A 25,973-nucleotide genomic window follows, 5' to 3' on the forward strand; every position below is an offset into this window, starting at 1 on the left:
CTCCCATCCCCAACAATCCGCACAACTCATCACCATCCTCCAATACACCAAGCAATACACACCATGCACTTCCCCAGCACCCTCGCCTTCCTCTCCAGCGCCCTCGCACTAGCGTTGCCCACCAGCGCCCACGGCTCCTTGACAGGGCCGTCTATCAGTCCCAGTCTAAGCACAGCCACGACGACGACCACAGACCCCTACATGAACACCGAGACAAGGACAGCAAGGAGTGCGAAGAAGACCAAAACCGCGTTCGCGACGGTGACGCGTATCATGGCCACATCTGCGTACGTGACGACATCAGCAACGGCCTCGCATCTCGCAGATCCGCCGTGCACGAAGGGAGAATGTGAGGAAGAGGGAAATGGAAATGGCAGAACAAGCGCAACAGTAGAGATGGGTACGGAGATACATGCAGATACAGATCTCGATGCCAGTGCAGCACCAACGACAACAGCCACAACAACAACAACACGTCCCAGCTCCAGCCGCGCCATCAGCCGGCTAACACGGGCTGCGAACAGCACCGGCCGCCTCGGCGCGATGGGGATAGTGAGCGTCAATAACGCTGCGATGGGTACGTTGGACACTGCGGTTACGGGAGGAGTTCCGGGAGGTTCGTTTAAGCCTACGGCACCAGACCGCGAGTCGTCGGCGTGGGACGCAGAACGCACCTCGCTCCTCTCCACCACACCGCCAGCAACAGCAACAGCAGCAGCAGCAGCAGCAGCAGCAGGTGGGACCACGACCTCGCGATCAGCATCTCACGCCGCCGGCGGTGACGGTGACGGTTGGGGGTTGGGCGGGTTCGAGTGGCCGGGGTTTGGCGCTGCTGAGACTACTCCTTCGACCTCTGCTGCGACCTCCATCGCACCTGCATCTGCTGCTACGCTCACCACCCACCCCGGCGACGGAATAGCATGGTCCGGCACCGACAACGCCATCCGTCTACAGCTGCACGACCGCGCGCTCCTTGGTCCGGGGGGGATGGGGAAAGGGGAGCTCCGGCGTGGGCTTCGCAGACATGGTGGGAATGGTGGGGATGTAAGACAGCGGGAGTGTAGGGTTTGTGGTACCGAGGGCAAGGTGCTGTGTAGAGGGGATGTAGCGGTTGGGGTTTGTGAAGAGGGGTGTTTGGTGATGAAGATGCTGGGGAGGGGGAGGGGGAATGGATGCGAAGACGAGTAGGCGATGGAGAGGAATGGAAACTCGGCGATTGTGAATCCCGAGGACTGTTTACGGATGGCTACTGCTAACGTGATGCTATGCTGGCTGGAGTTTGGGCACCTAGCTTGGTTTGGGTATCGAGCCTAGACCGGGCCAGCCTGTGGAGGATCAGCATCGGCGTTTGGTGTTTCCCGAAGACATGGACTTACTCCAGATGGTCGTTCCCTCGTTGACCTTGGTCACGTGTACTTTGTCACCCACCTTGATCGTCTGGGACTTGGGCGCATTGGGAGCCCAGAAGGTATATCTTCCAAAGACGGAGCTCCACTTGGCGCCCTGGTCAATCCGCCTGTCCTTTGCCAGCCGCTTGAGCACCTGGCCCGACGGACCAAGCCCGGGCTTTCCCGTGTTGTAGTCGACATTGACGCTTTGGCAGCGTATGCAGTTGTGTGCCATGATCATCTCCGTCTTCTGGTTGATCTTGATCTTGCCCCAGTAGTCCTCCTGCCAGGGTTCGTTTGCGCCTTCGATGACAATGTTGGGCCGGAACTTTGTCATGTCCATCTTCTCGCCCTCGAGGCGGGCAGACACGTCGTCGAGGGACGTCTTGGAGGTGATGAGGAAGGGCGCGCAGTCGTGGAACTTGATGCGCCATGGCTCGGTTTGCCGGATGCCCATGAGCTGCTCCACATATCGGCCGAGAAAAGGTATGTTCTTCTTGAAGAAGGCGGTGAGCGGGTCTGGTGTGAGGGGTTGCATGTCTTGGAATATGACGGCCCGCTTGTTGTCGCCGACGTAGAGGAAGACAGCCTCGTAGCCGAGACACTCGCTGAACCACCGGCTGTACTTTTCACCCATGTTGAAGGCATCAGTAGCGCTGCTGAGCAGGTCCACACCGAAATGCTCGAGTTTCTCCGTATCGGGGACGAGCGGTATCCGGATTGTCCTGGCCTTATCCGCATCTCCGTATGCGCGAAAGGTGACGCGAATGGTAGCGTCGTTTGTGCCGTAGTTTTCAAACTCCTGGAGGAACTGCGACATCTCCGGAAAGCGGCCGATGTTCATGTTGGTCCAGGTTCCGTCGTCTTTTTTCTTCACCAGCATGAATGTCCCTGCGACAGTGAGCAGGTAGGGCACGGACCACAACGGGGATGCATACGGTCGTGCTCGAAGCCATACTGGGTGGCAACGGCCTCGTTGAGAGGCACTGCGCGTAGAGACTTGATCGGGTATACGTAGATCTGCGAATTGGTTTAGTAGAGTACGGTTCCGGCATGGTGAGGCAGACCTCGGATATGCGCATGGCAGTCAGGTTGTGGATCAGAGGGCTTAGGAAGCCCAGCAACTGATAGATCACGAAGGGGAAGACAACAAGGCCGGTAAGCAGCCATGCTGTGGGTATGTGATCAAGCTCTGAAGTTGGACGGTCTGCTATATTCTCCATATTGAAATGAGGTTGTTCACGAGCAAGGACGTGAAGGTGGAAAAGAGGTCGTCTTGTAACCCCACGTGCGCGCCCTCCCAAGACCCTAGCGACGAATGGAGCTCAGCACCTTGGCTGGTGAGCACTACGATAGTATCAGGCATAAGTTTAGGCGGGTCGCGCGACAGCTGGTGACCAAGCCCTCCGTATTGAAATATTTACCGTTCTGCAGGGGGCAGACGATAGAAGCAGTCAGCAGCTCAGATGCCTTCATTGGCTTGAACAGAGACTAGGCGTTCTTGCATCTTCGGTCCGCGCCCTAGACGCCGTTGCCCACTTACACTACCTGTGCCCGATACCATAAGAGCGTCTACGGTCCAGCATCCGAAGTGACGATGATGCGATGATGATTGTGAGAGCCCAGTGCTATCTATCCCTGACGGACAGTCACGATCGAGGCTTATCAAGACTGCAGCCAATCAGAGGCCCAGGTCTTTGGACATGGACGTGAACAGCTCAGCCACCTGCTCCCGCCACAGCAGCCACACAGAATGACAGCGTCTTTGCGCCGATAACTACTGTCGAGCGTCTTGGCGGCAGAGATGACGCGCAGCTCGCGATTCCCTCTTCGATCGCTGAAGACGTCCGAGAGTCTCGTTTGCCCGGCCGAGGCAAAGTCTTCTGGAAACCGGAGTGCCAAACAGAGAGTGATTGGATGGAGGCGGGTTCGCTAGCAGCGGTGGAAGGGGGTTCCTGAGCTCCTGAGGGCGAAAGCGGGTCAGCAGGGAGCCGCTGCAAGGCACAGGCGATCGGAGGCGTGCAAAGGCGAGCGGTAGGAGAAAAAGTTGGTTTTGACAGCTTCACGACGGGGCACTTGCATGCATGAAGCTGGGACCGGCGGGCTGTGGTTGGCCATGGCGGCAGAGGAGCGGTGGTAGCGCGTGGCTGTGCGAGCTCCCACCGGTGGGGCTGGCTTTGACGGCTGTGACGTCGAAAGAGGTGGGTGAATGCCCAAAGACAGTCGGGTTTCGGCTTCTTTCAACACCACGTGCGCTGTGTCTGCTGCTTTGTACTGGCTGCTGTGCGCTTGTATTCCAAGTACAAATTCCTTGAGGCACCTTGTGACACTTGTTGAGCGCTCCCAGGCGCGCGCCGAGGCCAAGATTCTCACCACCTGCCATCAGACCACGGCGACAGTCCAGCTATCGAAACAGGACCACGCCCTGAAAAACGCACGACCAACGTCTTCTGCCCAGGCCACGCAGTCTCTGAGCCTTGTCCTGCTTACGTGGAAGCCGGCATCTTCGGTCGCGCATCGCGCACACCCTCCCCTCTGCGCCTGCTCTCCAAGGCTACCCTACAAGGCTACCCTACAGGGCTACCGTCTGCGCGCGCAAAACCCACCCACCATGGCCAACACACAAATCCGCCGCAAGGACACCACCAAAGGCCCACCGCTGCGCATTCTGTCCCTAGGTAGGTATTTTGAACCCCACGGCTGCGCGCAATCGCTGACAGGGCCGCAGATGGCGGAGGCGTGCGGGGGTACTCGATGCTCATCATCCTGCAGGAACTGATGCACCGCACTTTTGTCGAGAGCGAAGGCAGGGCACCCAAGCGACACGAGATACCGAAACCATGCGAGCACTTCGACCTCATTGCGGGCACAGGCACGGGCGGGCTGATTGCCATCATGCTGGGGCGGCTGCGGATGGATGTCGAGACGTGCAAGGACGTCTACGTGCGCATGACGAGGAAGGTCTTCGAGACAGACAAGACGTTTGCTGGCATACCCTACCGATCGACGCTGTTCAAGGCCTCCAAGCTCGAGGAGGCCATCATGGAGTGCGTGCGCGAACACACCATCTACGACGACGAAGGCAACGACAACCACGACGGCCTGGCCTCCTCGGCCGACCTCGGTGCCCCCATGACGCCGGGCAGCGCCCTGCACCAAGGACGCATCCACCGAAGCGCCAGCAACGCCAGCCGGTACAGCCAGATCGGCATGGCCCCAGTCAACATGCGCGTAGCCGCCATGAAGTGGGGCAATCCTCACGCGTTGCTGTACGACAACCGTGAGGAGCGCACAAAGACGTGAGTCCGAATGAACAAACACCCACGCGTGTATGCTGACGCTGCCCAGCGCGGTCACGGCTGTCTACAAGGGCACGAAGAAGGCCGGAACCGGCCAGATCTGGCTTCGATCCTACGACTCGCGCAAAGAACCCGCCGTAGCGCCCAACGCCACCATCTGGCAAGCGGGCCGTGCAACCGCGGCGACAGCGCTCGCCTTCAAACCAATCCAGATTGGCCAGTCCGTCTTTCTAGATGAAGGATCTGGCAAGTTCAACCCAGCGCCCATGGTGCTCGACGAGGCTGTCGGCAACGAATGGCCCGGCCGCGAGATTGGCGTGTTCCTCAGCATCGGCACAGGCAAGCGGCCGGATGGGACAAGCACCCAAGAACACCTCTGGTGGGAAGGCTTCGTCTCGGGTGGCATTGGCGATTTTGCAGAGGCTCGGCGAAGACTCATCTCCAAGATCGAGGGCTGCGAGAAGACACACAAGGAGATGAAGGACCACCTTGCACGGCGCCAAGTCAACCCAGAGAACTACTACCGCCTCAACGTCAATGTGGGTGTGGGCGAATTCGGCATGAACGAGTGGAACGCTCTCTCCGAGATCAGCACAAACACACGCATGTATCTGGCCGAAAAAGACGTACAGGGCATGTCTCTCGACGCCGCTGCGAAGATTGCGCGAATCCACCGCGCAAAGTTGCGCTGGGAGCGTGCGGAAAGGGGCCAAAATCCTCTTGCAGCCGCATCTCCACCACCCAGCAAGCCGCTGCCAACGATCCCAGACCCGATTGGCTTCGCCGTCGAGCTTCCCGCTGAGGAGCTCACCCCCGAGTACATGTCGACGATGCAACAGTCCGACCTTCGCCCTGCACCCTTGCAGCCCCACCGACCGCAACACCAAGACAACGACAAGTATCTCGTGGTCTCCTCTGACGAGTTCCCACAGCCCGTGGGGAGCATCAACGACATGCCACCGCGGCATTCGGGCGAGTTGGTCTCTCCAGGGCGCACCTCAGACGAGCAGTTCTCCACCGACCGCCCCATGTCCTACGCCGGGTCGCCGAGGATAAGCTACGAGCCACCACCGCGGCCGCCGAAGACACCACTACAGGACGGCAAGGCCCCGCCGCCTCTGTCCGCACACCCAGCGTTCAGAACGTCGCCTTCCCACCGCACGTCTCCACCGCCGGGGGGTGCATTCGCGCGACCGCCGCCAGGCGCGCCGCTGCCCTACCCAGACGACGACGGGCCGCCGCCGGTGGTCAACAAGGCGAGCAAGCCAGAGTACACGCGGTAGTGCCGTGTCAACCAGGCGAGCAAGCCAGAGTACATGTGGTAGTGCCGTGTCAACAAGACGAGCAAGCCAGAGTACACGCGCTAGTGCCGTGTCAACAAGGCGAGCAACAGGGGAGAAGTGGTAAGCTGGTGTAATGACGATACGATCAACAGCTGATCTTGGCGAGGTGGCAGGACTGATGTGGCAGGTTGGAGCTGTTTTGTTTGTAACTCTAGATACCCTTTGGAATTCCGATGGCTGCATGGATCCGAGCCTTTTCATGCTGGCTCGTGTGCGAAATATACCTTGATCAAGTGAGAGTGTTGATGGGAGACTCACTCACAGTCACCTCGATTCATGTTCATGCTCATTTTCATATTCATGCTCATGTTCATGCTCATGCTCATGCTCATGTTCATGTTCATGCTCATGTTCATGCGTGCACTTTGAATACCATCCATCATCCTTCCTCCACCCTCTCCTCTGCGCTCTACGCTCTCCGTCCAAAAACCCTAAACCGCTTCACCCCGCCGTCGGGGATAATCACCAGCTTGGCGTGCGAATACGTCTGGCCCTGGACATTGGCCAGCTCGGCACGGTACTCCATCTCGACATCCGGCGCGCTCTTCTGCGGCGCCAAGACCTCGACCCACGCGCCATCGTCATGGGCGGGGTCTGCATCGAAGCGGCCGGCGAAGACCTGGACGCGCTGGGGGAAGTTGCCGCGGAAGTGCGCGGTGTCGACGACGAGGTGGTCGATCTGGCCAGAGCAGCCGAGGCGGACAATCACCCAGTCGACGTGGTCGCCGCGCGTGCGCTTCGTCTCCCAGCCGTCGCCCATGTCGTGGCCGCGGCCGGGCAGCAGCAGGTTGTCCTTTGTGCCAAAGTGCTGGTCGGAGCACGAGGTGGCGACGCCGCCGCTGACGGTCGCGCTGAGCTCGAACACGGCCGAGGCGGCCGCGGGGAACACGGGGACCGCGTGCCCGTACAGGCGGAACCGCGCGATCCCGCCGTCCGGGTACATCAGCAGGCGGACGTGGGTGTACGCCTTGTCCGTGACGGCCGGGAGCAGCCAGCCGTGGCGCTGCGAGGGTCCGCACTCCTGCTTGGCCAGCACGGGCTCCCAGGCAGCGTACGCCTCGGTCTTGACGTCCTCGTCCGAGTCGGCAAAGGTGGCCTCGACCGCGATTTCGGGCGCGTGGTTGCCGTTGAAGAAGGCCGTGTCGACTTCCACGCCCGCGACTCGCCCGCTGGCAGTCCCCAGGCGGATCACGACCCAGTCAAAGGGCGCGCTGTTGTGGCGCCGTGTCTCCCACCCGTCGTACCAGGCGCCCGAGTGCACGAAGACGCCTGGGCGCGAGATGGGCGCCGTTTTGGTGGTGAGGTTGGAGGCTGCTGCGAACCACTCGTCGCTGAAGGATACGATCTTGGAGCCCAGCGGCGCGGAGATGAGGTCTGCGTGTGTGAGTTGGCGGGCGTGGTCGTAAAAAGGGACGGCGTGGAGGGGCGACGCAATAGGATCCAACGAGGACATGTCAATGGGCAGAGCGCATACCGGTGTACTTTGACTTGAACGTCTCATCGATCTGATCCGCGGGGATGAACCTGACTGCCATGTCGAGTGGAGTGGTGTCGAGTGGAGTGGTGTCGAGTGGAGTGGTGTTGAGTGAAGTGGTGTTGAGTGGAGTGGTGTTCAGACCGCAAAATCCAAGTCTCCCAAGATCCCCTCAATCAACTCGACCTAGAACACAACGTGAGAGAGAGGGAAAAAGAAAAAAAAAAAAAAAAAAAAAAAAACGAATATAAAAAAAGAGCCTCGTCAACGCAGATCGAGAGAGTAGTCGTTGGAACGAGAACAAGTACAGGAGCAAGAAACCTCCTGAATCCGCGGGGTCACCCCTCGTTTATCTACCCTCTCCATCCATCCACCCCAACCCAATACCCACTCGGTAGTCATCCATCGGCGCCCGCCGCCCCCCTCCAGACACCACCTCACCCGCGAACCCCCGAAAGAGCCGAGCAAGGAGAGGGAGGGAGGGAGAGAGGGGAGGGATGGTTGGTTAGCTGCTGACATCCCTATTTCGACAGCTGATGGAATCGAGTAATTCCCGAGTGATGATGCGAGCCAAGAGGCGGGCGGCCGGGCGGGGACTACATGGTACGTGGTAGGGTCGGGCTGTGTAGATACGGGGTGACATGATTCTACACCTGATAGCGTGATGAGGGCTACGCTTGGCTGGGTTCGGATAGCAGCGCAGGGGTGTGATTGCGTTGCGCCGAATCACAACGTGCGTCGAATCACAACATCAAGGTTTGCGCTGCGTCGAACCACTAACATCAAGGTTTGCGTTGCAGGGACAAAGTTTTTCGTCTTCTTGGAGATGCTGGTAGTCAAGTGGTTCAAGAGACGTTTTTGCTCGAGTATCTATGCAAATGCGCAAAGTGGTCGCGGGAGCTCGCTAAAGCCATGTCTATATCCAAAATGCCGTCACGCCCCCCCCTTGTCACAAGGTCACTCTCCAACTTGGCGCTTCTGTTCTTCATACACGACACGTCTACTGGCTGTGGGACGTGACACCAAGGCGATTGGCCGTGGAGAAGCGTAGCCGCCGCGCTGCTTCGTCCTTTTACTTCTGACCCAACCTGGGTGCAAGGACCTGCAACACGCCCTCTGTTAGCTCAGTACTACCAAGAGAGCTTCCTAGCTTCACCCGTAGCTCGGGTCGTTCCACTGGCTCTCCTCGTAGTACCCGCCGTTTTTGCTGCCTCCGCTGAGATCCAGCTTGGCCATGAACTCAGGCGGTACCGTCGGGATGTACTTTCTCTCGCGCTCCCTGTTGACGCCACCAAAGCCAGCACCGTAGCTGATGAGCATATCAGTCGATGTCGGTAGTGAGAAAGGAAGCATGTAGGATGGATCCAGGAGGAGTTCGCTCGGCGCATCGTCTTCTTCCCTCTCCAGCTCTCCAGAAACACGCGATGGCGCTGGTGATGGCTCTGGCGCGAGCGTAGCCCCCGAGGATGGCTTGATGGGTGTTGTGGGTTCCGCATCGGCGCCTCTTTGTGATGGGTTCGGTGACCTCGCCCGCGTCTTGCGTTCTGCTGCAGCTTGCTGAAGGTGCACAATGTACTTGGACGCACTCTTGGGCAAACCCTTTTCACCCACTTCTGGTCTGTAGTACTTTGCCGTGTGCAGGAGCTGTTGCGCCGATAACCGTGTCAGCTGCTGTATCGTGCCAACAAGAGACTCCAGATCTTCTCCGATGGACGTGAAGCACTGCAGCCACTGCAGCAGCTGAATGAGCGGCTCAATGTGTTTCCTTGTCGACTCGACGGTGTTGTCGCCGGTCGAAGTCATCGATCCGTTCTCGTAGTGCTCGGGTTGCCGGTTGTTGGACCGCGCCCAGTCCTCCAGTGTCGACACATTCATGCGGATCTGCATAGCCTTTGTTCGTGCAAGGTACTTTCGATTCGACATGATGCGATTAAACATCTCTGCGGAGAGCCAGTAGATCAGCTGCGACAGCACTTGAGCAGTGATGACTGAATGCACATCGTACAGGTCGAGGACGAAGAGTGTCGAGGAAAGGAGGGAGGTGATGTTGCGAGGCGATGGCTTTGCCCTGGCCTTTGGTGAGGGAGGCCGAAATCGCTTCTCGAGGGGTTCCAAGGGTTTCGCTTTCGGTTTCGAGCGGAAGATTTTCCATTCGTGCTGGAACTGCACGTCTTCGAAGCCGGGCATCGGTTCGTGTTCAAGCATGGACGAATCGAGGTTCTTGTCCATTCTTCGCTCGGCGTCCCGGATGATCAGGATGAAGATCTCGTTGATGAGCTCGGCCATCTGCAGTTGAAACTCGGTGGCGGCCGTAGCCAGTCCTGTGTCCTTCTTCATGTAGTGCAGGAGCAGCGTGGCGTTGGACATCCAAAAGGCAAGCACGGTCATGTCCCACTGGTACTTGTCCACAACTTGGTTGATCTTGCCCATGGCCGATACAAGAAGCGTCTCGAGCAGGTCTGCGCTGGCGTGATAGTGGGCGTAGCGAGCGGCCAGGAAGAGAATGTTTGCAGGCACCGGCTTCTGGGAGGGTGAGCGCTGCGGGGTCATGTTTGTGATGATGATGTCGAGAATGCGCTCCAGCTCGCTCTCTTGGAAGACGAACATCTGGTCGTTCAGACATCGGTCCCAGATGAAGTCTTGGCCTTCTTCAGGCTCTTCGGGAGACTGTGCATGTCAGCCGTGGTTTCAGCAAGACTAGCTGCACACAGCTTACCTCTGGCTGTTCGTCCAGCCCCAGGTTGCCAATGTCGACTTCCAGGTTGAATGCGCTTTCCATCATCATGCGACGCTTCATGTCGTTCTCCTGCATCTCTTGCTCGAACCGGTCGTTCTCCAGGCCTGCGTTGTAGAAGTCGTCGACGCCTGCGTTGCCAATGGCGTAGCCGCTCTCGTGCAGGTAGTCTGATATCTCGCTGTTGGGCTCGACGAAATCGAAGGCTGTCCTACCGCCTGAGGACTTGACGTCGGTCGAGGCTCCGTGGTCGAGCAGGAGCTTGACGATGCCCTTGTGTCGGTTCGTCATGGCCCACATGAGCGGGGTCCAGCGGTTCTTGTCCTGTATGTCGACCTTGGCGCCCTCTTGGATGAGTATGGCTGCGACGTCGTCATGGCCAAAGCAGCTCGCGTAGACCAGCGGCGGGGTGCCCTCTGCGTCGACGGCGTCCGTGTCGATGTACTCCCTGGCCTTGCCTTGGAGCAGGCGCTTGACGCGCTCGAGTTCGCCGTTGGAGGTGGCCAGGGTGAAGAGCCCCTGCAGGGCCTCTCTCTTTTCCTGGTGGGACAGCTTGTCGTCGGCGACCACCTTGGCCTCGTCGCCCGCGTTATCGTTCTTCAGGCGGGCCTGGTGTGCGAGCATCTGGACGAGGCGGCTGTCGCTGTCCTCGAGCTGCTGCATGTCCTCGTCGCCGAAGCTGGGGTCGTCGAGGGAGAGGTTGAAGCTGAGGGGCCGGGCGGGCATGGGCGTGGTCAGGAACGACTGGCCTGCACAGGAGGTCAGACTGGCAGGAGCGGGTTAGGGCTGGTACTCACCCTGCCACGCATCGTACATCTCCGTCTCTTCGGGCAAGTATGCGCTCACGGGGCGGCGGTCATTGAGCGACGTGGGCAGGTCGGCGGGGAGTTGGCGAGCCGGGGGCGGATCGTCCTGGAAGCCATGCTCTCGGTCGGTAATGTCCATTGTGCAACATTGGGTGGGGGTGGTGTGGGGGTGCAAGGCAGTGTGTGTGCGGGGAGGTGGAAAGGGCGGTGGAGAGGGCAGAGGGCAGGGCAGAGGGCAGGGCAGAGGGCAGGGCAGAGGGCAGGGCAGAGGGCAGGGCAGAGGGCAGGGCAGAGGGCAGGGCAGAGGGCAGGGCAGAGGGCAGTGTGCATCCGTGTCGAGCGTAGAAGACGGCGGCGGGGCGGAGGGGGAGCAGCGGCTACGTAGCCATGGGCATGGCAGTGCAGTGACTGCCTATTGCGAACCAAGGCCGTGTCCAGTGTCTCGGGGGATGCAGGTGGTTGGGCGTGTGTGCAGTCCAGTCTGCAGTCTGAGGTCGGCGGTCGGCGGTCGCTGGTCGCTGCATCTGGGCGTCTGGAGAAGCTGAGGCAGTGTCGCGACGTTGGCCGATCGCCGACCAGGAGCTGCCATTCGCTGCCGCCGAGGTGGGGCGCCCGGAGGCACGAGCGGAAGCTTAACAGCGTGGCGGCGTCGAGCTTGGCTGGACCTCCCAATCCTCTGCCAATCCGCGCCCAGTCAGCATCACCGGTCCCGCACTTGCTGTGCACGCACTCGTTTCCACGCCTACGATGCTAGTCTGCCCTCCTGCGCGCTGAGACTTGTCTCTGCTTCTTACGTCTTACGTCTACATCCTGCATGCGCTCTGGACACACCTGCACGCCAAACCTACCGCCACACCTACCGCCACACCCACCGCCATCGCCATGAGCACTGCAGCGTCCTGAACCCGCTCGGCCATCCCCATCACCCTCACCCTCACCACATCACACGGCCTGGTCCCACCACGCCCCGACCCAGACGATGCCTCGAGCCCCACTCGTCTGAACACGTCGACGTCCAGCACTATGCCAATGAGCGAGGCCCCGCACATGTCGCCGGAGACGCGCTTCTCTGCCATCTTTGCGCGTCTGTCCGAGCTGCCCAACTATGTCTGGGACTCGGACATTGAGCCCTTCCACTCGGTATGCCACCTCGACCTTGGACATGACGTGGACACGAACCTGAACATGAACACAAACATGAACATGAACATGAACATGACGTGGACACGAACCTGAACATGAACACAAACATGAACACGAACATGAACATGAACACAAACATGAACACAAACATGAATACAAACATGAATACAAACATGAAAAACTAAAAACGCGCCAGACTAACACTGCACAGTCCTACGACAACTGGCACTTCTTTGGCCACCAGACAGCTTCGTATGCAAACGAAAGACCGCCCTCTCGCGGCCGAAGCGCTATTGCCTCGTCGCCCGCCTCGCACTCGCCAGACGCCCACCGCCCATCCGTCGTGCTCAGGCACAGGTCCTCGGGCAGCGATGCCAGCTCCACCACCGCGAAAACGCATGCCACCGCAACATCCGTACACAAGGAGGGGCGACCCGTCGTGTGTCGAGTCTCCAACCACACACTGCGACTCGAGCGCGAATACCAGCTGTCCAAGCTCGTCGTCACCAAGTCCGACCCAGCTTGCCGACACTTTGTGCGCCCCATCGAATTTATCAGGCTACCCACCAAGCCAGGCGAAGAGCCTCTCGTAGCTAGTATCTTTGAGGCGCCAGGCCAAAATTACCTCAAAGATCTGGTCACCTTTGGCCCCAACTGGTACAACCTCACAAACCATGACAAAACATCCGAGCCCACCAGTCACCAACCTAGCACAGGTGTCCCCTTGCTCACCTTCCTCGATTTCGCAGTGGGAGCAACAGAGTGTCTGGAGATTCTGCACCATGGTCACGAGATGGTCCACGGCGAACTGCGAGGAGACGCCTTCCACTTCGCCGAAAATGGCCATGTCAAGATGATCAATTTCGGCAGCGGCGCCAGGTCTTTCGAAAACGGCCTCACGTCTGCCGGCTGGAACACACTGAGTCGCGAAGTCGGCATCGAGCTGAAGCTTGCCTTCATTGCCCCAGAGCAGACGGGTCGCATGCCTGCTGAGCCAGACAGCCGAACCGACATCTACAGTCTGGGCATCTTGTTCTATACAATGCTTTGTGGAAGCACGCCCTTTGATGGGACTACAGCCTTGGACGTCATGCAGAACGTGCTGAGCAAAAGGATTCCTCCGGCTTCCTCCGGCCGCATAGACATCCCCGAAGCACTGTCTCTGGTCATCCAACGCATGACGCAACGCAACATCGAAGAGCGCTACCACTCGACCTCGGGCCTTAAATTTGATCTAACAAGAATTCGTGAGCTGCTATCCGAGGGTGACGGTGAAGGCCTGAAGGCGTTCCAAATCGGCTCCAAAGACATCAGTTGCTTCTTCAATCTTCCCCTGCAGCAGATCGGTCGCGACAAAGAACGCCAAACAGTCATTGATGTCATTCAGCGCGTGGCCAAGCGCCGGCGGGGCGGCGTGAAAGTGCTAAACAGCCTGAGTTCCAATTCCTCCTTTTCGGATGGGCGACTCGAGTTCCAATACGATGACTTTGTCTCTGACACTTCCAGCTCCCGCAACTCGGAATCTCGACTGAACAGCGTTCCCTCCTCCGCGCCCGTGTTTTTGGACCAGACACGCACCCAATGGTCCCAGGACAGCACGACCCATACCAGAGACTCCACCGCTGAGGAGAGTCCGAGCGGTCGACCACACTTGTTAACGACAGGCCGAGGCCCTTCCAACAACAGCATCGAAGCTCTCTCTTCCTTGTCGAGATCTTCTCCTTCCAACGATAGCACAGCTGCGCGCAACACGTCCAGTGCGCGGGCAATGAGGCGAAAAGGTCGCTGCGAGGTGATTGCAGTCGGTGGTGCCACCGGTCTCGGCAAGTCGCGTCTTGTTCAGAGCGTACAGAGCACGGCCAGAAGCAACGGTTACTTCGCCTCTGCCAAGTTTGACAAAACGAAGAGGGCTCCGTTTGATCCCATCTTGAAGGTCATGTCTTCCATGTTTCGACAGGTCTTCAGCGAAGCCGACGTTTCGACCGAGTTCCACGGCAGCTTACGGAACTTCCTGAAGAACACAGGAGTGTGGGCAGCACTGCGCAGTTATCTGAACCTGCCGGACTGGCTACTCAACACAAATGGAGCAACGCCCAGGACCCCTCAGCAACGCGACGTAGATACGCTGAATGCCTCTAGACGGGCATCATCGCCTGCCCTCCATTGTGGGAGCTCGGGGCACACAGCGGAAGCATGGCTGCGGAGTGGCGGCGCTTCCAAATCGACAAAGTTTATGAGCGTTTTCATAGACGTTTTACGTTTGTTTGCTGTGCAGAAGCTGTGCATCTGGACCCTCGAGGATGTACAAAACGCCGACTCGGAAAGTGCAGGTACGAGCTGTGATTGGCTCTTGCGACCTTCGAGGCGCTGACACGAAACAGAGCTTATTCACCACATCGTCCAGGCCAAGATCCCTTTGGTGCTGATACTCACGTACACCGACGAGGAGGGCATTCCTCGAGAACTCCGGCCCTCGATGCATGCAGCCACAAAGGTGCAATTGTTCCCCTTTACAGAAGCTCAGACAGCCGACTACGTGGCTGAGACTCTCCATCGTGATCACCAGTATATCCTTCCTCTGGTCGCCGTCATCCAGGAGAAGAGTCGAGGAAATCTGTTCTACATCAGAGAGATTCTGGATACTTGCTATCGCAAGCAGTGCGTCTACTACTCTTGGCGCGAGAACAATTGGCTCTTTGATCTCGACAAGGTATTTGAAGTTTTCGAGAGCACCGAGTACGGCTCCTCGGTTACCAACGATTTCATCACAAAGAGGCTGCTCGAGCTGCCTCCCGACACTCGTAAGCTTTTGGCTTGGGCATCGCTGTTAGGCGGCGCTTTCTCCTACGATCTGATCTCCAAGCTGTTGAATCCAAAGTATGCGCCTGCAGACGCAGAGAGACTGCCGCTGTTTGGGGAAAACGAGTGTATCGTAACGGCACTGAATGGTGCCCTCAACGCCTTCATCCTCATGCCCGCTGAGAGCGAGTCTCGATTCCGTTTTAGCCACGATAGGTATTTGTTCGCTGCCGCCAGCCTACTCGAGAAAGACTGGAACACCTCCATGATGCACTATGAGATCGCCCGCATCGTCAGCTCAGGTGGCGAGTGGCACGACGATGCGATGGGTGACTCCAAAGCCCTGTATATGCGTAGCCGGCACATCTGCCTTGCCGCTGATCTGATCAAAGCCAAAGAGATAAACCGCGCTCCTTTCCGCGACGTCTTATACCAAGCTGGAGAGACCGCCTCGGAGTCAGGAGCAAGGTCGACTGGGATATACTATTTTGCGCACTGCCTGATGCTCCTACAAGACGACCCTTGGGATGAGTCCAAGCACGACGTCTCTTATCAGGAGACCTTACAGCTATTCGTTCGCTCGGCCGAATGTTATTGGCACCAGGGGATGCTTGATGAAGCATTGAGCCTCATTCGGACTACCTTCCAGCATGCTCGCGATCCTTGCGACATGGCGAGCTCGTTCATCTTGCAGTCACGTGTACATGCCGTACGTGAAGACAGCTTCGGTGCTTTCCAAGCTTTGAAAGACTGCCTTTCCTTATTAGGATCCCCGATACCATCTACGACCTGGCAGGAGTGCGACGCTGAGTTCCAGAAAATCTACGCTCGCCTCCAAGAGACAGACACGAACGATTTGCTGGCGCGCGAGCCCTCCAAAGACGACCGCGTGGCTATGACACTAGGTCCAGTCTTCATCGAGCTACTTAGCGCTGCGTTCTGGTCGAACAGTCTGTTGTTCTACCAAGCCACGCTGAAATTAATCAACCTGCATCTCGAGCATGGGACTACAGCTCAAGTCGCTCTCGCTTACATCCATCTCGGTAGCATTGCAGGTGGTCGATTTGCAATGTTGAATTTCGCAGCGGACATGGGTGCGATTGCCAAACGAGTGTTCCAGATGTACCCGGACGATGCCTACACATTAGGGCGTGGTCAGACGTTGCATCCGCTACTTCTAGGCCATCTGCAGGCGCCAGCTGCAGACCTAATCCCTCACCTCGAAAGTAAGCCAGCACAATCTCCAATGCACTGTCTGCTCTCACGAGCATTGGCGATATACGATTTAGTGAAGGTAGCTAACCCATCCAAACAGGTGCTTTGGACTTGGCTCTGACTGCAGGCGATCGTCTGCTTACACTTTTGAATTTTGGTGTCCAGGCTCACTTCAGGGTGATCGCCTGCTATGATCTCGTCGAGATCGAGGCCTACGTTGATGACATTCCTCTGGACTTGAAAAACTGGCAACAGGACCTTCGAGGAGGTGTGCTGTTGATGGCATCTCGCCAATACGCCAGAGCCCTACAGGGGAAAACAGAGATTCGCGACGCATCCACAGTTCTCACCGACGAAGAACATGACTCCAAAGCCTACATCGAATGGATTGACAAGACGGCGAGCAACCCGAAGCGCCCAAAGACCTATTACCTCGCCACCAAGCTTCCGATCCTAGTGTTGTACGGGTACCATGACGAAGCTTGTGCGCTAGGCGAGCTTTTGCTACCCATGCTAGGCAGCCTTTGGTGTCAGAGGCTGAATTACTCTGTCATGTATCATCTTTCACTAGCTTACCTGGCGGTACTGCGCGACGATAGGAAGCACCCGAAGAAAGACCAGATGTTCAAACATGTCCTTGCGACCATCAACCAGCTAGAAGCTTTATGCACGATAACAGACGTCAACTACCGATCCTGGATTCACGTACTCGCCGCTGTACTAGCAGAAGTCAACGACGACCCTCCAACCGCAACGTTGAACTACGAAGCAGCCATGGACCACAGCGAAATCCATGGGTTTACTCTAGACGAGGCCCACGCCTTGGAACTGTATGCTGAATGGCTCATTCGTAAGAAGGCCAACAGACCTGCCCGGCACGCACTCAAAGACTGCATTTCTGTGTATCGAAAGATCTCCGCATATGGCAAAGCGAATCATCTCATCAACAAGTATGAGTTCCTATTGCGAGGCACCGTATCTCTCACTACGATGGACGTCGCAGTGCAAACTACCATGATTGACACAGGAAACACTTCGTTCCGACTCGAGCAGAATGAAGACCAGGAACAACTTCTTGGAACCGAGACCGCGGTTGACCGAACCCAGAACTGGATCGTCCCCGAGACCGGACGACGTCATGAGTCATCCCACGATCTTCGTGACGGTTTCTCTGCGGTCGGTCTTGACATGTTGGATCTGAGCTCGATTCTTGAGTCTTCTCGAGTGCTTTCGAGCGAACTAAAGGTGGACAAGCTCATGGCCAAGATGGCTTCCATCATCCTCGAGTCGACGGGCGGTACCCTCTGTGGCATTGTCATCGAAGACGCACACATCGAATGGAGTATCGCCTGCGTGGCGTCCAACGAGGCCAACAGTGATAACAAAGACTCATCTGGTGTCACATCGTTCCCACCCGGTCAGCCATTAGACACTGTAGATGACATGGTCGCACGACAAGTCACGTTATACACGCTGCGCTTCCGCGAGAACGTATTTGTTCAGAATCTGCTGGAGGACGACCGTTTCTCTAACGTCTCCGACTCATACCTCAAGCGAAACCCTGAAGGAAAGGCAGTGATTTGCATTCCGATCGTCCACTCGGACCACTTGTTGGGCAGCATCTATCTCGAAGGCCCACCGAACTCGTTTACCGAGCGCAATACACAGGTGCTACGGCTACTCGTCAACCAGATCTCCATCTCTCTGGCAAATGCCCTGCTCTTCAAGGAAATCGAGCGAGTCAGTGCCAGCAACGAAGCCATGCTTGAGATGCAGAAGCGTGCGCTAGCGCAGGCCAGAGCGGCAGAGATCAAGGCCAAAGAAGCTGAAGCGATTGCGGTCAGGAACATGAAGCTCAAAGAGGAAGCTGCCAAGGCCAAGAGTCTCTTCCTTGCCAATGTCTCTCACGAGCTGCGCACACCTCTGAATGGAGTCATCGGCATGTCCGAGCTTCTCAAGGCCAGTCTGCTGAATCAAGAACAACAAGGCTACGCCGATTCCATCCGAGTGTGCGGTGACACACTGCTGTCTATCATCAACGACCTTCTCGATTACTCAAAGCTCGAAGCTGGAAAGATGAACGTTCAAGAGATGCCTCTGTCTCTGAACGAGACAATCACCGAGGTTGTCCGTGCTTTGGCATACACAAATGCCGAGCGTGGTCTGAAGACCATCGAGCAACTTGAGCTGAACCCCGAAATGCTTGTCATGGGCGACCCTGTCCGACTTCATCAAATTCTGATGAATCTGCTCTCCAACAGCTACAAGTTCACACCGCGTGGATCTGTCACAGTGCGCGCTGTTGTTGATCAGGAAGGCCCAGACTGGGTAGACGTCACGTGTAGCGTCATCGATACCGGCATTGGCATCCCGGAAGAGCAGAAGAAGAAGCTGTTCCTGCCCTTCTCACAAGTCGAGTCCTCGTCGGCACGCAGCTATGGCGGCACTGGTCTTGGCTTGAGTATCGTCAAGGCACTTATTGAGAACGTCATGCATGGCAGAGTTTCTCTGGAGTCAAAACCTGGCGTAGGTACTACAGTGTCTTTCGCCCTGCGCTTTACAAAGGTGCCTCTGGCGCGAGCTTTGGCCCAAAACTACACACGCGACGCCGACCCGATGGCCAAGTTCTCCAGTCAAGAAAACAATGGACATGAACAGTCTTCCGGCACCTGCATCGACCTCTCTACCATTCCCCGCGCAGACCTCCGCATCTGCATAGCAGAGGACAATCTGATCAATCAGAGAATAGCCATCAGTTTTGTGCAGAAGCTGGGCTTCAAGTGCGATGCCTACCTCGATGGCTTCAAGACCATTGATGCACTCGAGCGTGCAAGCGACAACGGTCGCCCCTTCCACCTCGTGCTCATGGACGTCCAGATGCCACACTGCGACGGCTACGAAGGTATATTCCCACTCCTTCCTTCCCAGATCATCCACTGACCTTATGCAGCAACGAGACTCATCCGCAAACACTCCAACCCTGAAGTTCGCAACGTCCTCATCATCGCCATGACCGCCTCAGCAATCCAAGGCGACCGCGAGAAATGCCTCGATTCAGGCATGAACAACTACCTCGCAAAGCCTGTGCGGGCGCAGACGCTCAAAGCTCTGCTCGAGAGCTATCTCAACAAGACCGAAGCGGCCAAGGAAATACCCAACTTGCAGACCGAGGTCAAGAAGCTCGTCAGCGAGGCATTGAGTGAGGCGGGCGCCGGCCAGCAACTCGACGGCGCGAAAAGGGAAGCAGACGGAAGCAGAAGCAGCATGGACGAGCCAGAAAGCAGATCCGAAAGACCGAGGGGTGTGCGCATGAGCACGACGGTCAGATGGCACGACGGAACACCCGATGAACCCGACGGGCAGAACGGTTCGTGACCCAAACCCCACACTGAATATGGTTGGTACAGTTGCGTTTCTAGTTACATTTTGCCTTTAACTGATTTTTTCGCACCCCTTGTTATCCGCACATTGATACCCCAGGGGGGTAAGTGGGCGGTATTGGCTCTGTCCCTTTCCACATAGCATGGCGCAAGAGCTTTTTTGGATCATGATGGGTAATGACTATTACTGCTGCTGCTGTATACTAAAAGAAGGACATGTATTTTTCACATTCACAGCTATTATCCATCTTCCAGAACTGAACTTCATCCCCTCATCTCGTGTCGTCCCTCCCCATCCTCTAGTACCTTGCGAACCACAAGCTGTCCGTATCGCGGGACTCGTGTCCTGTATGTGTAGTTCTCTCTTTCCAGCAACGCTTTTCCGGAGGATCTCTCACACTGGAATCATGGACCGACAGAGCGTGGTTGAACTTTTTTCTTTTTCTTTTTTTTTTGGTTCCAGACGAAAAGCATGCAAGTGTTTCAGTGCTGCAGTCAAACCTCTTCTTCCTTGGTATCGACCTCCTCAGCCTCAGCCTCATCCTCCTCCTTCTTCACCCCACCCTCCCACTCCACTTCTCCCCTGCCCTCGATGGTGCTGTCCTTGGCTCTGGCTCTGGCTTTGGCTCCGGCCTTGGCGTTCCTGGACCTCTTCTTCACTCCGCCGTCCACTTCCACGTCGGCATCGGCATCAGCATCAGCATCGGCATAAGCTGCAGCTGCAGCACCATCGCCACCCTTCCTCTTGCGCGCCGCAGCGCCCCTCGTCGCTTTTGACGCCTGCGATCCGCTACCTTCGCTATCTCTGGCTGTCGTGGCGTTGGTCGCATCGCCGTTGGTGCAGCCGCGCATGGCTGCCCCGTCCCTCAACGCGTCTAGTTCCCCCTTCAACGCGGCTTTGAGTCGGCTCAGCATGCGCTCGCAGGCTATCACTGAGCGGCCTGATGGCAGCGGGGCGGTCTTGGGGGGGTTTGTTAGTGTGGAGTGGGGAAGGGGGATAGGGGGAGGGATGGTGGAGGGGGAGAACGGGGAGGAGAGAAAAGGTACGAGGTGGGAAAGGGGAGGGGATCGGGTTACGGACTTTGATGTTCGGTTTTGCGCCAGAGTGCTCCAGGAGGCTGAGGAGGTAGGCGAGCTGGTGGGGTGGTTAGCTGCTTGCTCGATCGATGCGTTGAGAGGGAGGAGGAGGAGGAGGAGAAGAAGAAGAGTAAGAAGAAGAGGAAGGTAGGGCACACACGCGCTCACGGTCTGTCCAGCCTGAGCCTGTGCTGGGTTTGGGGGTGCTGGTGGACATTTTGCGTGGTTGGTGTGTTGTGATATGGGGTTGTGGGTGTGGGGTCGATGGACGATGATTGTGGGATGTGAGAGAAAAGGTGTGAGTAGTAGAGAGAGAAGGAGAGGGTGAAAAGTTTATATGGTCAGCTAACCACGGTAGTGAGGCGGAGATTGGTTCACGGTGAGGTGTGGCGAGGGCTGGTGAGGTGAGTGTATGTTTGACGGTAAGTATGGTAAAACTCGCGATGAGTAAGTGGCACTATCTTTCTGGCTTCGAAACCTGGTCTCATGTATGGTTTGTAATGAACAGAACTTCTTGATGAGGTTTTGCATTGCATAGTTGTGGCGCTCATATGTTGTAGGAATCACTGGTTCCAAACGCTACACGCCCACCGCACGTCCAATAGCTTCAAGATAGCCAAATGCGACCTTGAAGCCTTGAAGAGACATCCATACCCTCTCACCACAGACCCACTGCACCCGCAATCGGTCTCAGACTTCCACCTCCTCCTCAGACACCTCAGCAACCTCCTCAGACTCAGCCTCGGCAATTTTCCTAGCCCGACCGCGCTTCCTGGCCTTCTCCTCCACCTCGCCCTCTTCGAAGTCAGCCTTGCGCTTGCCCTTGGCCTTGGCATCACCAGCTAGACCGCCGTTCTTGACTGCATCGATCTCCTTCCTGAGCGCCTTCTTGAGCTTACCCATCTTCTGAGCGCAGCCGGAGCTGTTACGCCCAGCAGGTGCGGGAGCGTTCTAAGTGCGTCGGTCAGCATGGTGTCAACGTGTTGGCGTTGGTGGGGTGACAAATAATGGGGCCGGTGGGACGATGGCAGGCCTGGAGGGTCTGGTGTTAAGGAGTTTAACTTACCGCGTAGTTGATCGTGACTTTCGAGTGCTCAATGACACTGAGGATGTAGACGAGCTGAGGCTTGTGTCAGTGAGGTTTCGTGCTGAGATTGAAGGGCATACGCACCAGCTCGCGGTCTGACCAGCTCTTCGGCTTGTTGGTCTCGGCGCTGGCCATGTTGGCGAAATGTGTAGATGTAGTATTCAGCTTGGAATTGGGTGAAAGAGAATGTTGTAAGAGGACAAGAAGAAACTAGGATGTCAAAAGATTTTGAGATCAAGATATGCGAACGTGACAAGCTTAAGCGAGCAGTTCTCCCTTCACTTTGTTGCCCTTGGACAGTGGCAGACGCGGTGAAGGAGAGGCTGGAGCCTAAAGCAATATCAAAATCGTAGAGTTTAATACGTGTACTTGCATTTCCAGTCCCTGGCCTTACTTGATTGTGTTTGAATTCACCTTTGTGCAAACATATGTTGTAGCAATATTATAAGCAGCTCTGCATTGTCTGCCTAGAGCTAGAACGCATCACATCTATAGAAAGAGGACAAGCGACATTAGCTGTCTGGAATTAGCAATGTATAGACCTGAGCGCCGTAACTTTATGCTTGCATTGAGAGTGTGTTTTGTTTGATGCTTGAATATCTTCGCGCAGCGACGGGTTGTGTTGAAGTTGATGCCGAGATGCCCACTCTGGAGCTCGTGAACTGAACTAACAGGGAGCATACATAGCCAAACACCGCTACAACCTTCTTGTCTGATATCCGAGCATAGCGGGTATTTGTCAAAGAGCCGTATTGTATGGCAAGTCTTCATTCCTGCATCCACTCCATGGGGATTAGAACAATACATCTCTGGTCTAGAGTTGAAGTCCTCACTTTTGATGTTCGATACCCTGAGACACAGAAGCACGACACGCACAACCTCGGCCCCAACTCTAGCACCGAGCCCTGTCGCCCTTCAGCACATGCACCCTCGATCCCGAAGCAAAGAAACGCAAGAACAGAGCAAGTAGCCAAAGCAAACAACAGAGTATCATATGTAGCAAAAGATATCCAACACCACAACTCCCACCACATCCTCACCAACTACAACCCTCTATCTCGGAAAGACCTACCAACCTCGGCCCAACCAGCCCTTCACCCCAGCCGCCCTGCGCCCCGCCGCTACCCATCCATCCTCTCCCTCCCTCCGCCAGCACGTGAAACCCGCCCAGCGTCCAAGCTCGCGATCCGATCTGCCCCAGCTGCACAACACCGTCCGTTCGTTCGTTGCACGTGAAGCCCTACCCCTACCCTACCTACCCTACCCCGGACCCACCCGACCCGAGCGCAACAGCAGGACCTGCATGATGCAGATCCATGTACATGCACTACGCCACTTTCTGCCGCGCTAGCGGGAGTGAACTTCGAATGGTAAGAATAGCAAATACCCGTTATTGCCGCGGGAGTGCGTGCCCGATGTATCGTCAGTAATCAGCGGGTTGTACGGTGGGGGCTTGCCGCGGGATGAGAAGTGGGAAGTGGATGGAGGGTGAATGGATGGATGGGTTGGGCTTGTTCGGTCCCGCGAGTTCCGGAGTTTTGAGTTGGGCCGCGGGCTAGATAACGGCGTGTCTATGTCGGAGTTGCGCTGTGGCTTGTGGGGGCGGAGGGGATGGTGTTGTGGGGACTGGGAAGGGGTTTGGTGACGGGGGAGGTGCGGAGCTGGGATTGGGAGGTTTGGGGTTGGGAAACAGGTGACATAGTAAACAGGTGGTGAGTAATTAGGTGGTGAGTAATTGTGTAGTGAGTAACCAGGCGGTAGGTAAACTGGGAGGGAGTGATCAAGATGAGGATGCCGGAGTCATGGGCTGTGGAATGCAAGGTCAAGAAATATTGACTTGTTCGTCTTCGGTCGTAGAAACCATGCAAAGCATATGTGAACATATGGAGTGAAGTGATACTTGTCAAACTTCTATCGTATTAATCCACCAAACCTAGTCGAGTGGCAACCACTGTTGCACCGCTCAACAAGTATCTATCTATGCATATGCGAGAAGGGAGGATGTGTAACAGGGTATCGAATCATCCGTCCCAAAAGTCCATAGCTGAGTCCATTTTATGGCCGAAAAGTGTGGTGGCCGAAAAGTGAGGGCACAAGTGCCAGAAAGAACCCAAAGCGCCGAAAATGAGGTTTGTGAAAAGACAGCTTTTATAGATGGGAGTGGGTGACGCCGTTGGTGACGCCGTTGACACCGTTTGTCTGAGCAACGAGCTGCGCGACCTCCTCGCCAAGCTGCTCGCCGTCCTTGAAGGGGTTGTACATGCTCTCGACGATGTAAGCATCAAGCTCCTCGTCAGAGAGGTCGCGGAGCTCAGAGGCACGGTCGACACCGTTCTGCTGGGCGGCACGGATGACACCACGAGTGACAACAACGGAAACCTCACGGATGCGGCGGATATCAGGGTACAGCCAGCCATCGGCAACCTCCTGCTTGTTCAGGGATGTGGAGAGGGATTCGGCAGATGCGTATATCATGTCTTGTGTGACGGATGTGGCCTTGGAAAGGATGGCACCGAGTCCAATACCAGGGAAAACATACATGTTGTTGCCCTGGCCGGGGGTGAGAAGCTTTCCGTTGTACTCCATGGATGGGAACGGTGAGCCGGAAGCGAACAGGCAGCGACCCTCGGTGTTGAGGACAGCCTCCTCGAATGTGCACTCAGACTTGCTGGAGGGGTTGGACAACGGGAAGATGACGGGGTGGTTGTTCAACTTGGCCATCTTCTGGAGGATCTCCTTGTTGAAAGCACCGCCGATGGTGGACAGACCCATAAGAATTGTGGGCTGGACGTAGTCGATCAGGCGAGCAAGAGACTGGTACTGACGGCCGTTGTTGTCGTCACGGGCAAAGTAGACCTTGTGCTCGGCAAGCTTGTCGCCGCGGTCGTGGGTAACGAGACCGTTGGAGTCGACGAACCAGAACTTGCGGCGAGCCTCCTCCTCTGTCAAGCCCTCCTTCTTGAAGAACTCAACGATTTGCTTGGCAACACCGACACCAGCACTGCCGGCACCGAGGAAGATGGCCTTGTGATCCTTGACGGGGACACCGGACGCCTTGACAGCGTTGATGAAGCCACCGACGATGACGGCGCCAGTTCCCTGGACGTCGTCGTTGAACATGCTGTATGTGTTCTGGTAGCGCTCGAGGGCGGGGAAAGGGTTCTTGAAGTCCTCAAACTGGATAACGATGCTGTCACACGATCAGTTGCTGCAATTGGAGAATGACGAGTTGTACTCACTTGGGCCACTTGTCTGTCAGGGCGGCCATGAGCTCGTCAAGGAACTCCTTCTCCTCCTCAGCGGTGACCTTGGGCAGCCTGGAGCCCATGTACAAGGGGTCCTCGCGGAGAGCCTTGTTGTTTGTGCCCAGATCGAGGGTGAGAGGGAGAGTGGCCTCAGGACGGATACCAGCGCAGGCAGTGTACAGAGACAGCTTGCCTACGGGGATACCCATGCCGTTCACACCGAGATCTCCAAGACCCAGAATACGAGAGCCGTCTGTGAGAACGGTGATGTCGACGTCGTGTGGCCAGTTGTCGAGGATTTGGCGGAGGTTGCCACGGTCGCTGAACGAGAGGTACATGCCCTCGGGCTGTGTCCAGATCTCGTGCCATCTTACGCAGGCCTCGCCGACGGTGGGGGTGTAGATGAGGGGAGTCAATTCCTGAAGTTGGGTCAGCCAGTCGCCCTCCGATGTTCGGCGAGTGGTTCGTACCTTGATGTTCTGCGAGAGCAGCCTGTAGAACAGGTGCACGTTGGAGGCCTTGAGGTGGGTAAGGTACTGGAACTTCTCAAGGGGGGTCGCCTTCATGGCAAGGAGCCTCAGGCCTGCAGGTAAGATCAGTACATGCCAATGGCAGTTTGTGGTTTCAAGCGTGACCACGTACATCGCTGGGCTTGCACATCGTAGCTCTCGACGGCAGGGGGAGTCAGTCCGTATGTGCCAAGGTGCTTGCGGACATCTGGAGAGTTTGACTGGCAAAAGTCACCGCTCCTGCAGAATCAATTAGCTGCTGCGGCTGGGTGTGCGTGCTGCAACGGTTGCGTACGTTGTGGTCAGTTGCCTGGTGGCGACAGGGCGCTGTGTGTTGGAGGTGGATTGAGTCATTTCAGCTGTTGCTACTGAGGCCATGCACCGGTAGTGAGAGAGTCTGGGGAAATGGAATGCAGATTGGGCGCCGCGCGAGGGGAGAGCGCCTTTTAAGAGCGAAGTGACACGCACGGTATG

The 25,973-nt window shown here is 56.8% G+C and overlaps 9 protein-coding genes across 9 annotated transcripts, besides 22 other annotated features; 3 read left to right on the forward strand and 6 right to left on the reverse strand.

The window, feature by feature from the left end:
* Positions 1 to 63: 63 nt before the first annotated feature.
* On the forward strand, positions 64 to 1,188 carry EKO05_0000179 (uncharacterized protein; the record flags this gene model as incomplete). Its single annotated transcript, XM_038944633.2, has 1 exon — positions 64 to 1,188. One exon carries the CDS (start codon positions 64 to 66, stop codon positions 1,186 to 1,188), a length of 1,125 nt encoding a protein of 374 aa, XP_038802718.2.
* Positions 440 to 474: a tandem repeat.
* Positions 698 to 736: a tandem repeat.
* Positions 1,189 to 1,287: 99 nt separating the features above from the next.
* EKO05_0000180 (uncharacterized protein) lies at positions 1,288 to 2,611 on the reverse strand (the record flags this gene model as incomplete). The annotated part of the gene is made up of 4 exons (XM_059635391.1): positions 1,288 to 1,325; positions 1,377 to 2,279; positions 2,327 to 2,408; positions 2,456 to 2,611. 4 exons carry the CDS (start codon positions 2,609 to 2,611, stop codon positions 1,288 to 1,290), a joined length of 1,179 nt encoding a protein of 392 aa, XP_059491374.1.
* Positions 2,612 to 3,593: 982 nt separating this feature from the next.
* Positions 3,594 to 6,007, forward strand: EKO05_0000181 (Glycine hydroxymethyltransferase). The gene is made up of 3 exons (XM_059635392.1): positions 3,594 to 4,066; positions 4,117 to 4,687; positions 4,737 to 6,007. The coding sequence occupies exons 1-3, from the start codon at positions 3,598 to 3,600 to the stop codon at positions 5,968 to 5,970; spliced, it is 2,274 nt and encodes a 757-aa protein (XP_059491375.1). The 5' UTR covers positions 3,594 to 3,597; the 3' UTR covers positions 5,971 to 6,007.
* A 296-nt stretch (positions 6,008 to 6,303) lies between these two features.
* Positions 6,304 to 6,387: a tandem repeat.
* A 52-nt stretch (positions 6,388 to 6,439) lies between these two features.
* EKO05_0000182 (Allantoicase) lies at positions 6,440 to 7,565 on the reverse strand (the record flags this gene model as incomplete). The annotated part of the gene is made up of 2 exons (XM_038936752.2): positions 6,440 to 7,404; positions 7,505 to 7,565. The coding sequence occupies 2 exons, from the start codon at positions 7,563 to 7,565 to the stop codon at positions 6,440 to 6,442; spliced, it is 1,026 nt and encodes a 341-aa protein (XP_038802721.2).
* Positions 7,566 to 7,642: a tandem repeat.
* Positions 7,643 to 7,715: 73 nt separating this feature from the next.
* Positions 7,716 to 7,760: a tandem repeat.
* A 211-nt stretch (positions 7,761 to 7,971) lies between these two features.
* Positions 7,972 to 8,005: a tandem repeat.
* Positions 8,006 to 8,656: 651 nt separating this feature from the next.
* Positions 8,657 to 11,183, reverse strand: EKO05_0000183 (uncharacterized protein; the record flags this gene model as incomplete). Its single annotated transcript, XM_038936729.1, has 3 exons — positions 8,657 to 10,171; positions 10,221 to 10,987; positions 11,036 to 11,183. 3 exons carry the CDS (start codon positions 11,181 to 11,183, stop codon positions 8,657 to 8,659), a joined length of 2,430 nt encoding a protein of 809 aa, XP_038802722.1.
* A 12-nt stretch (positions 11,184 to 11,195) lies between these two features.
* Positions 11,196 to 11,257: a tandem repeat.
* Positions 11,258 to 11,523: 266 nt separating this feature from the next.
* Positions 11,524 to 11,562: a tandem repeat.
* Positions 11,563 to 11,872: 310 nt separating this feature from the next.
* Positions 11,873 to 11,927: a tandem repeat.
* Positions 11,928 to 11,957: 30 nt separating this feature from the next.
* Positions 11,958 to 11,992: a tandem repeat.
* A 75-nt stretch (positions 11,993 to 12,067) lies between these two features.
* EKO05_0000184 (Histidine kinase) lies at positions 12,068 to 19,576 on the forward strand (the record flags this gene model as incomplete). The annotated part of the gene is made up of 5 exons (XM_038937071.1): positions 12,068 to 12,184; positions 12,399 to 14,517; positions 14,569 to 16,212; positions 16,302 to 19,103; positions 19,152 to 19,576. The coding sequence occupies 5 exons, from the start codon at positions 12,068 to 12,070 to the stop codon at positions 19,574 to 19,576; spliced, it is 7,107 nt and encodes a 2,368-aa protein (XP_038802723.1).
* Positions 12,220 to 12,341: a tandem repeat.
* Positions 12,490 to 12,528: a tandem repeat.
* Positions 19,577 to 20,013: 437 nt separating the features above from the next.
* Positions 20,014 to 20,036: a tandem repeat.
* A 40-nt stretch (positions 20,037 to 20,076) lies between these two features.
* On the reverse strand, positions 20,077 to 20,875 carry EKO05_0000185 (uncharacterized protein; the record flags this gene model as incomplete). Its single annotated transcript, XM_038937045.1, has 3 exons — positions 20,077 to 20,541; positions 20,663 to 20,716; positions 20,819 to 20,875. 3 exons carry the CDS (start codon positions 20,873 to 20,875, stop codon positions 20,077 to 20,079), a joined length of 576 nt encoding a protein of 191 aa, XP_038802724.1.
* Positions 20,103 to 20,172: a tandem repeat.
* Positions 20,187 to 20,220: a tandem repeat.
* Positions 20,261 to 20,291: a tandem repeat.
* A 161-nt stretch (positions 20,876 to 21,036) lies between the features above and the next one.
* Positions 21,037 to 21,067: a tandem repeat.
* A 280-nt stretch (positions 21,068 to 21,347) lies between these two features.
* Positions 21,348 to 21,405: a tandem repeat.
* On the reverse strand, positions 21,349 to 21,880 carry EKO05_0000186 (uncharacterized protein; the record flags this gene model as incomplete). The annotated part of the gene is made up of 3 exons (XM_038936441.1): positions 21,349 to 21,609; positions 21,725 to 21,778; positions 21,830 to 21,880. The coding sequence occupies 3 exons, from the start codon at positions 21,878 to 21,880 to the stop codon at positions 21,349 to 21,351; spliced, it is 366 nt and encodes a 121-aa protein (XP_038802725.1).
* Positions 21,881 to 22,684: 804 nt separating this feature from the next.
* Positions 22,685 to 22,728: a tandem repeat.
* Positions 22,729 to 22,835: 107 nt separating this feature from the next.
* Positions 22,836 to 22,893: a tandem repeat.
* A 90-nt stretch (positions 22,894 to 22,983) lies between these two features.
* Positions 22,984 to 23,027: a tandem repeat.
* A 196-nt stretch (positions 23,028 to 23,223) lies between these two features.
* Positions 23,224 to 23,249: a tandem repeat.
* Positions 23,250 to 23,893: 644 nt separating this feature from the next.
* Positions 23,894 to 25,853, reverse strand: EKO05_0000187 (Malate dehydrogenase (oxaloacetate-decarboxylating) (NADP(+)); the record flags this gene model as incomplete). Its single annotated transcript, XM_038936433.1, has 5 exons — positions 23,894 to 24,935; positions 24,985 to 25,409; positions 25,461 to 25,573; positions 25,633 to 25,739; positions 25,795 to 25,853. The coding sequence occupies 5 exons, from the start codon at positions 25,851 to 25,853 to the stop codon at positions 23,894 to 23,896; spliced, it is 1,746 nt and encodes a 581-aa protein (XP_038802726.1).
* Between the last annotated feature and the right edge of the window lie 120 nt (positions 25,854 to 25,973).

This window comes from Ascochyta rabiei, chromosome 1, assembly GCF_004011695.2.
Source record: "Ascochyta rabiei chromosome 1, complete sequence".
NCBI classification, from domain to species: Eukaryota; Fungi; Ascomycota; class Dothideomycetes; order Pleosporales; family Didymellaceae; genus Ascochyta; species Ascochyta rabiei.